The 9,144-nt window shown below is 36.9% G+C and overlaps 1 protein-coding gene across 3 annotated transcripts; it reads right to left on the bottom strand.

The window, feature by feature from the left end:
• Window positions 1-271: 271 nt before the first annotated feature.
• PRKRIP1 (PRKR interacting protein 1) lies at window positions 272-7,315 on the bottom strand. 3 transcript variants are annotated; one of them, XR_015696865.1, is made up of 7 exons: window positions 7,163-7,315; window positions 6,568-6,646; window positions 4,340-4,440; window positions 3,666-3,751; window positions 3,304-3,446; window positions 1,971-2,038; window positions 1,347-1,415 (listed from the first exon to the last, which is right to left on the bottom strand). XR_015696865.1 is itself a non-coding variant. In XM_087717233.1 (6 exons), exons 1-6 carry the CDS (start codon window positions 7,277-7,279, stop codon window positions 1,309-1,311), a joined length of 558 nt encoding a protein of 185 aa, XP_087573359.1. In that variant the 5' UTR covers window positions 7,280-7,315; the 3' UTR covers window positions 272-1,308. The 3 variants fall into 3 exon arrangements, 1 of the variants encoding a protein (XP_087573359.1); XR_015696864.1 differs by having other exon boundaries at window positions 1,348-1,415; window positions 3,298-3,446; XM_087717233.1 differs by lacking the exon at window positions 3,304-3,446 and having other exon boundaries at window positions 272-1,415.
• Between the last annotated feature and the right edge of the window lie 1,829 nt (window positions 7,316-9,144).

Consider the following 9,144-nt stretch of genomic DNA (forward strand, 5'->3'; position numbering starts at 1 on the left):
TTTCCACAGAACCTGTCCCTAAAGGCTCATAACTAATTCTGTCTCAAAGGAACCCAGTTTTGGCTTGAATAGATTTATTTTTATACAAACTATAATGAACATTCAAATTAGGCATAGTTGGCCTATAAATTGAAGGCTGCAGAAAGGCATTTGATTTCTCTCTTCAATGCAGGAAGGATTTTAACTTCCTGGTAATCAGTTTCTGCATCAACACACAGCTGAGTCAGAAAACAATTTCATCAGACAGGAATCAGTTAAATACTAGGATGTGTTCTGTTGCAAAGTTAAAGTCTTTATTAGAATTTTTTTATCAGTATCATTTTTTTATATTACAGTTTTGTAGATGAATCAAGTAAAATGGGAGTCAGAGAAGCTCCTATTTTTGCATAGGCCTCAGCTGCAAGTCACACATTAGATGAAAACATATTTGATTTTGGCAGACCATGTATATAAACATAGCTGATTTACCACTCTGTAGGAATGCGACAACTATAAGATGGAAAACCCACTTAAAGATTATACCAAAATTAAAAACTGAGAATGACATATTTGAGTATCTTCCCCCACCCCCCCGCACTGATCAGCCAGATAACCCTAGAAAACTCATGACAGTGAGTTTAACAGTGCTGAAATATATAGCGGAGTGAGTATGAAAGATCTATTTATCTTAAATGGCTACATGTTTTTGGCAGGCAAATTCATGGATGAAAAGTCCATATAAAATGCAGTGTGTATCCTTCAGAGGCAAACAAAAACACATGGATGTCCTCTTTTATTCAGAAATGTTTATAATAAAAATGAACAACACACTTTTGAAGTGAAACACTAGATCTTCTTAGTTGTTGGAAAATCTTATCTTGCAGCAGAAATGCAAGGAATAAAGGCTAATTTAACAGAGACTCCTCAAGAAATTAACTTTTTTTCCTCCAGGAAATAAAGGCTATTTCCTCCCTCAAAGTCAAGTCCATTTTTCAGCCACATAACTCCATTTTATATATTTAAGTCTCTCCGGAGAAGATCTGCTTACAGACATAAGCTGATGAAGAAATGTCACTTTGGAGCAATAGCAGAGGAATTAAGAGTTACATAATGCTGACACTTTTCCCTGAAACCCTGCACAGCAGTTATACAAGAAAGTTTGAAATCAACTTTCATTTGATTTGGATCCAGCAATGATATTCCATGGGACTGTTATGGCCATATCAACAATGCCACAATAAAGTCCAAAAGAGCAGAAAAACCCTCTTGTTCAATTCAGTTTCAGTTCAATGCTAGCTGGCTATTAACTACAGTAGCACAGCAAGACCATCATCTCTTCATTACAAAGGTGGTTTCCTTCCCGTCATCTTTCTCTTCTTCCTCGGAAGTCTCATCTTCACTGGTCTGCTGTTTGGGGGAATGATCAGAATCCGCAGCTGTAAAATGCAAGTATAAGAGAAAAGAAGGTCTGGTTAAAGTAATGAAAGTTTAATATACTGGCATTCATTACCATCAGAACCAAGCAGAATTTTACATTCAAAAGCGGACTGCATCTGAAAGGAAACGCTATTCTTTTTATGTTAGTTAGCATGATGGTGTAAGATGATTATGCCACCCTGGGGGTGGCAGTGACTTGGGCACACTTTCACTACCTCGTTAACAATTTAGGCTTCTGCATTTTTTAACTTTGATTTTTACTTGTAAGTTTTTACTTGTTCTTAATTCTGTTTTAATCTGTTTTTATTCACTTGTTTACATGGTTTTATTATGTTGCTATAAACCACCCAGAATCACTTATTTAAGATGGGAAGAGTAGAAATTTAATACATAATAATAATGTAAAAATACTGGAAACCTCTGCAGACTTCTTAGAGATCTAGTCCACAGTCTTCCTCAAATTGGATTAGTCTTTCTTCCTCAAGTTGGCAGGCTTGGACGTAATCAATCTCTCTCTTTTAGGCTGACCTCAAGCTTACAACTTTTTGAGTTACCTGCATGTTCATCCTTTTGCTCAACTTTATTTTTCTTTGCCAGCAATTTCTTTTCTTTCAATTTCTGACTGCAAAAAAAGAAAAAGAGAAATTAAATACTGATTAAATGGGCAACTTGTTTTAAACTTTGCAGTTTTTACTCCAATTTTAGTAAAGATGTAAGGTTCAAATATAACCTTTAATTTGCAAACAAATTCCTATTTAATTGAAATAGTTGAAAATAGCTCTTAAATGTTTTCTCTTCCATCTCTTCTACTCTGGCTCAAAATCCAAAATATTGGGTTTATCTTATTCATCTTATTCTTTACATGATGCTGGACCAGGAAAGCTGGGCTATAAATGAACTGCTGTTTCCAGCAGCTTGCAAAGACCTGTGGCCACCCACAGGTAAATATATGAATTGCATCACATAATTTGTATCATCTCTTTTAAATGAAAGCGTAATGTAAATTTCAGTCCTTTCAGCCACATATTTTCCCATTGTGCCATCGGTATATTATGTCCAAAGTTCTTAGCTCATTTCATCATTATCTGCCACTTCTTTCACTTCAATTTCATGATCATCATCTGTAACAACTTCTGTTTTATGCTGTTCAATTCAAACATCTTATCTACCTTAAATCTTTCTCTTTAACTGCATATAAAACCATTGAAAAATAAATCCTTCTGTAGTCAATTGACTTCTTGATTTTGTCTTATTTTCACCTTGCTCTTGTAACAACTCTCACTAGGTTAATTATCTCACTTTGCCAGCTCTTTCCTATAAATTGCTTTTTGGACTGAGACTGATAAAGGCATTTTCAGACACAATTTGGATTTATCTCTATTCCACATTCTCAATAAGGCATTTCTATTATAGTGATTTTTAAAAGCTGCATTAAATTTAACTTTATTGTATCACAGAAATCCATGCTATCAAAATCTTCAGCCATGCCTTTCTGTGTCAGAATTCTCTTTTTTCTCTCAGCATCATCCACTCTTTCATCCAAAATAGGAGAAGATTGCAAAATACCATTTTGAATCAGTCAGTCCCAATTCTCCTTGTTCCTTTGCATCTTCCAACACTTTATATTTAATCCTTGCCTTTTTCCCTTAAAAACTAAGATTTATCTTTTTGCCATTGCTTAAATGGCACATCAGTTGTCCAAATAGGTATTAAACAAGAACATTATTCTAAGCAACACTCATTTTATCACAGAAATTCTTGGCAATAATAACAGTAATTTCTCTCATCTTAGCATATCCTTTTTAATTTCATTTTATGTTTTAACATAATTGTTTTGAAATAACATCCAATTCATACTAAACCCCAAATGTAGTATTTTACCTTTGCCTCAATTTTAAAACAGTATTTTTCATCAAATCTTTTTGTTCTTAAATCCTCATGTTTTTTTTGCTAGCATCTTCATTTTCATTACTAATTTTAAGTGAAGGAGATGGGCCAAGTTTAATTTTGAACTTAAGAAACTCATATTCCTGGTCAAAAATAAAGAAAAGACAAGCATGATATAAGGCTCATGATATAACCCTCAATTAGGGCAATGTAGAAACTAATAAGACAGCACGACATCCAATTTAGTTATTAAAATTATTAAATGGAAAAATTAAATTGGAATTAAAAAACAGTTTTGCTATGGCTAATACAGAAGCCCTTTAGAGTTTCTGTATCAGCCACCAAAAACAGCTTGACCTTACCGCTTCTTTCTACGTTTGGCTGTCTGTTCTTCTGCAACCATCTTATTCGTTTCAAGCTTCTTCTGATATTCTTCATCTAATTTTTGCTAAGAGAAATAGATGCAATACATTAAATCTGAAATTAAAACAATTCAATGTAAGTATATTTATACAATTTACCAAAAAATCATATTTCAAAAAAAGCCACCTTATTTACCATAATGCTACCTGGATTTGCATAAAGTATCTTTGAATATATGAATGTTATTTATTTATGTCCTGGTTCTGGACTTCCCAGACACATAGCTGGAAGTATTGGGAATAGAACACTGCATGTGTTATACAACAACATAGTCATCAAAAAAATAAGGAACTATATTTTTCTGCACACTCAGAAGATAAGTACTCAGGAAACAATTAGCTTGTAAATATAAGTTTTGTACATTTTGAAGGGAAGGAAAAATGGGCTAAAAAGGAAAAAAATCAGTAAAGATGGGAAGAAAAGAGCAAACAAAAGAAAATGAGAGAGAGAGAAAACGTACAAATGCCTGCATCAGTATTTAATACTTGGTTCTTGGAGCGGATCGAAGAGGGAAGGGGAGAGAGGGGAGAAAGTAGACCTCTTTGTAGTTTACATAGCAGCAAGGATTCTCAAGGTAATCAATATCAAAGCTTTTGAGGAAAAGTCATTTTACCTTCTCAGCCATGGCATCCATAAAATCTTGTCTCTGATATTCCCGCCGCCGAAGATGTCGATAGACATGAAATTCCCCACTTCCAGCCCCAGCACTGGAACCTGTCGAAAAAGAAAAGGTAAAAATATATAGGGCTGAAGCAAAATATTCCATCTCAATCTCCAACAGTTTAAGGGTCCCAAACAGCTAAGTTAAGTAAAGTCTCTCTTTAAATCTTTGGAAAGTTGTTACCATTTAGAAGAAACAAGTTGGATCCGAAACAGTGAAAATGATTTCATTCCACATAACTTACCCCAAATCTAACTGCCAAGAATTTGTGATGTGGTTTCACACCATTTGGACATAGGAAATAAAACAGCTCAAAATTCAGGAGGAAAAAAAATTAATATCCTGGCTAGGCTCACTTGTATGATCACTCTACTTGCAAGGCCCCACTACCAATGGTAAATGTTCCCATGTTCATTGTCACCTACAGTGATCCCCATGGCAACTTAAAAAAAATACATATGATATATGACATATTATGAATTTGAAATTACTTAAGAGACTGAATAAAATAGTCATGTGAACCTTATGACCTTTTCTCATGAGATTTTCTATGAAGCATATGCTACTTTATGAAAAATTAAATACAAATGGAAATATGGGTTATTTTTCATTTTCCTAATACCAGCTCAGAATGAACTTATGTGGACATTTAGAAAACTGTTCCCTCCTTTCACTGCTCTACCCTTCTTATACCTCCTCTAGCTAAAAAGGGCAAATGTGATGAGTTATGTTCCTAAGTTTGTTGTAATTACACTCTTTGTGTTGACAAAGGCTGTTAATATTCCCAAGGAGGAATGGAAAAAGTTTTAAATTTGTTACAAGTAGAAGACTGTGCATTACATAATGTAAACTCACATGTTTTATAAATTATTTTACATAACTTACCCTAAATATGTTAGATATGAAGATCAATTACGTGAAGCATTGAAGTAAATCATGCAAAGCAAAGCCCCAGTCATCTTATTTAGAAAATGTCTTTGGTTATGCACAGTGCAGGCATTTCTTATCATCTATGCCATAAGAGTTACTTTAGCTTTGCTTTTAAGTAAAAGGCAAGATTTTGAGAAAGCAGCACCTTGTTAAAATCATACTACAAATTCACATCCCTGGCCATCAAAATCTCAGATTTTCTCTGCAATATCTCACAACAAACAGAGGTATAAGTCATTCTTCAAAATCTCTTCATTTACAGTTATAAAATTGAAACATTGTTTAAGAATCAGGGGATTCATAGTTGTAAGTATCTCACTACAATAATATCCATGGATCAGAGAAATTTAGTGAGTTTATACAATACAATAGCAGAGTTGGAAGGGACCTTGGAGGTCTTCTAGTCCAACCCCCTGCCTAGGCAGGAAACCCTATACCGTTTCAGACAAATGGCTATCCAACATCTTCTTAAAGACTTCCAGTGTTGGGCATTAACAACTTCTGGAGGCAAGCTGTTCCACTGATTAATTGTTCTAACTCTCAGGAAATTTCTCCTCAGTTCTAAGTTTCTTCTCTTCTTGATTAGTTTCCACCCATTGTTTCTTGTTCTGCCCTCAGGTGCTTTGGAGAATAGTTTGACTACCTCTTCTTTGTGGCAGCCCCTCAGATATTGGAACACTGCTATCATATCTCCCCTAGTCCTTCTTTCTATTAAACTAGACATACCCAGTTGCTGCAACCATTCTTCATATGTTTTAGTCTGCAGTCCCCTAATCATCTTTGTTGCTCTTCTCTGCACTCTTTCTAAAGTCTCCACATCTTTTCTACATCATAGCGATCAAAACCAATGCAGTATTCAAAGTGTGGCCTTACCAAGGCATTATAAAATAGTATTAACACTTCACTTGATCTTCATTCTATCCCTCTGTTTATGCAGCCTAGAACTGTGTTGGCTTTTTTGGCAGCACATGGCTGGCTCATATTTAAATTGTTGTCCACTAGGATTCCAAGATCCCTCTCAGTGTTACTACTATTGAGCAAGGTACCATTTATACTGTACCTGTGCATTTTGTTAAGTTTGTTAAGGCTAATAACAAAGTACAAAATGAGTCCAAAAGCTGCCTGTGAAACAAGTTTCAAACATTTCTTTGACACCATAAATAAACTCCTGTTTTTTCTCCTTTTCTCTAGAAATAATGAACAAAACCCAAGAAACTACCTAAACATACACACCCCTCCCCACAACTTACCCATAACATCTCTGACAAATTCTGGAGGTGCCCGGGGTGCCCATTCATTCAGCTTTTCAGGAATTGGAACTGTTTTATCCTGCAGTGAAAAATAAGCAATATTTTGATGCTTCAGAAGGAAGTAATTATTTAGAGCTATTTAATTGCATACATATTCCAACAGTGGAGAGAAATCAAGACTGATTTTAACCCATGTAGAAATTCCATGCTTGACTATACGCTGCGGATCCAAACTATCATTATATTGAAGGTATAAACATCAGACTGCCTTGATAGATCCAATCCTATATTCCACCAACCAGTAGCGAAATGAGCAGGATCAGTGACACTAATCTTCATGCTGAGGAAGGGGAAGACTTTAACTCTTCTGCTCAGAGACGTAATATAAGTTTTCTGAAGGAGAGGATGCCACCACAAACTTGAGGAAAAAAACTGGGATCAATCTCCCTCTTCAGCCCTCTTTAGTTCGATGATTGTAACAAGGACCCACGCTGGGGGAATTAAAGCAGCCAGATCTCATTTGTCAACCTCCAAAAAGCTGGGGAGAACCAAGGGTAGGTAGCCACGCCCACCAACACATACCCCGCCCCCTCACCGGATTCCTCATTAGCCTCTCTAGCTTGAGGCGCTGCTCCTCTGCGGCACTCCGGGGAATGACCAGCGGCTGCGGCTCCTTCCGGGGCCGAGGGGGCCGCGTCGGCTCCGCCGCCATCCTACTCCCAAGTTTCCCTCTCCCTTGTGCAAAAGGCCGCGGCCCCGACCGATGACGTCACGGAGGGCGACGGTCACACAGACTCGGTCTGGAGGCGGAAGAAGGCGGGGATAGTGATATTCCCGCCTCTTCCCCCTACAACTCTTCCTTTTATAGGAAGAGCGATCCATTACTTTCTTTAATATTAATGAGGGCGGGAAACCTGAGGAGACGTGTCTCTCCTGAGGCGAATGGAAAGCGGCTCTGTCCGAATGGGTTTCCCAGGATTCCTCGCGGCTGTTGTGGTTTCTCCTAGTTCTGTTTATTGTAAGCGTCTGTCATCTTATTTATAGGTATGACAACGAGGACGCTAATAATTGCATTTGGGAATAAATCAACCAGCTTCTAAATATTTCCCTGTTCAGTAAACACACTTGTCCACATAGAATTGTTATATTTCTCGCGGGTCTAATGTACATTTTATTCGTTTATTTACTTACTGAATTTGTTCACTTGACAGAAGCTTTGAAATTGGTTAAGACGAGTTCCGGTAGTTTTCAGATACGAGAATCATTATGTTAACAATATTTCTGTGTAGCTGCCTACCACACGGGCAGCAATAGCTATTGACTTAGAAGAACAGGCAGAAAAGATTTAGCATTTAAAGTTTAAATCTCGAGTGAGTTCTTGTGCTTTTTATTGTGGTGAACTGCAGTAGGCAAATATGTGATATCACACTCTGTATGATTTTAGACCATTTTAGTCTGCAATGAGTTGAGTTTTCTGCAGAATAAGCAAAACCAAATCCTAGAAAATTCGAAGTGGAAAGCCTTCATTTACAATTGTGAAAGGTACAAACTGCCACAGGTCTTTTTTTTAAAGCATATATTTTAGAGTGCTTGCTCCAGTTTCCAAAATAATACCTTTGAATAAACATTCAAAAAGATGCTTCACGCAGTTTGTCAGGTATTTGGATGTGGGCATATCAGTCCCTGTTTCTTTAGGTATTTATTTTGTGTATACAGTAAGTGTGGGAATAACAGGAATTTATTTAATAACTACTCAGTAGGTACATGTCTTATCTACAAGGAAACTAAATTGGTTACTCTGGCACATGCATCTCTGGAATGATCTTTCCCATCATTGCAGGACCTTGAATGATCTACGCTGAAATCAGGGCCAGTTTCATCAACAAATCATTTCTTGTTTTGTGCAACAGCTGTCTGCACATTATAGCCACATCCTCATCATGTGTCAGAAAGTAGAGCAACAGTGGATAATACAATTTGTACAATCCTTCAGTTTAGTCCTGAAGAAGAGAATGAATAATACAATACAATAGCATAGTTGGAAGGGACCTTGGAGGTGTTCTAGTCCAAACCCCTGCCTAGGAAGGAAACCCTATACTGTTTTAGACAGATGGCTATCCAATATCTTAAAGACTTCCAGTGTTGGGGCATTCACAACTTCTGGAGGCAAGCTGTTCCACTGATTAATTGTTCTAATTGTCAGGAAATTTCTCCTCAGTTCTAAGTTGCTTCTCTCCTTGGTTAGTTTCCACCCATTGCTTCTTGTTCTACCCTCAGGTGCCCTGGAAAATAGTTTAACTCCCTCTTCTTTGTGGCAGCCCCTGAGATATTGGAACACTGCTATCGTATCTCCCCTAGTCCTTCTTTCTATTAAACTAGACATACCCAATTCCTGCAACTGTTCTTCATATGTTTTAGTCTGCAGTCCCCTAATCATCTTTGTTGCTCTTCTCTGCACTCTTTCTACAGTCTCCACATCTTTTCTACATCATGGTGACCGTGGTGAATGAAAAAGGTGAGGCTGCCCCAGTTTTGTATGAGATAATTTTTTTGTCAGACTTTTGGATTCTGTTATGC

This window comes from Thamnophis sirtalis, unplaced genomic scaffold (genome assembly GCF_051295495.1).
Source record: "Thamnophis sirtalis isolate CommonGarterSnake01/CBP01778 unplaced genomic scaffold, rThaSir2_p1.2 scaffold_6, whole genome shotgun sequence".
NCBI classification, from domain to species: domain Eukaryota; kingdom Metazoa; phylum Chordata; class Lepidosauria; order Squamata; family Natricidae; genus Thamnophis; species Thamnophis sirtalis.

Coding starts and splice junctions, on each gene's coding strand:
- PRKRIP1 (XM_087717233.1), bottom strand. CDS start 7,279: ATGGCGGCGGAGCCGACGCGGCCCCCTCGGCCCCGGAAGGAGCCGCAG. Junction 6,647..7,162: donor AGAGGCTAATGAGGAATCCG/GTGAGGGGGCGG, acceptor TTTTCACTGCAG/GATAAAACAGTTCCAATTCC. Junction 3,752..4,339: donor TGGATGCCATGGCTGAGAAG/GTAAAATGACTT, acceptor TATTTCTCTTAG/CAAAAATTAGATGAAGAATA.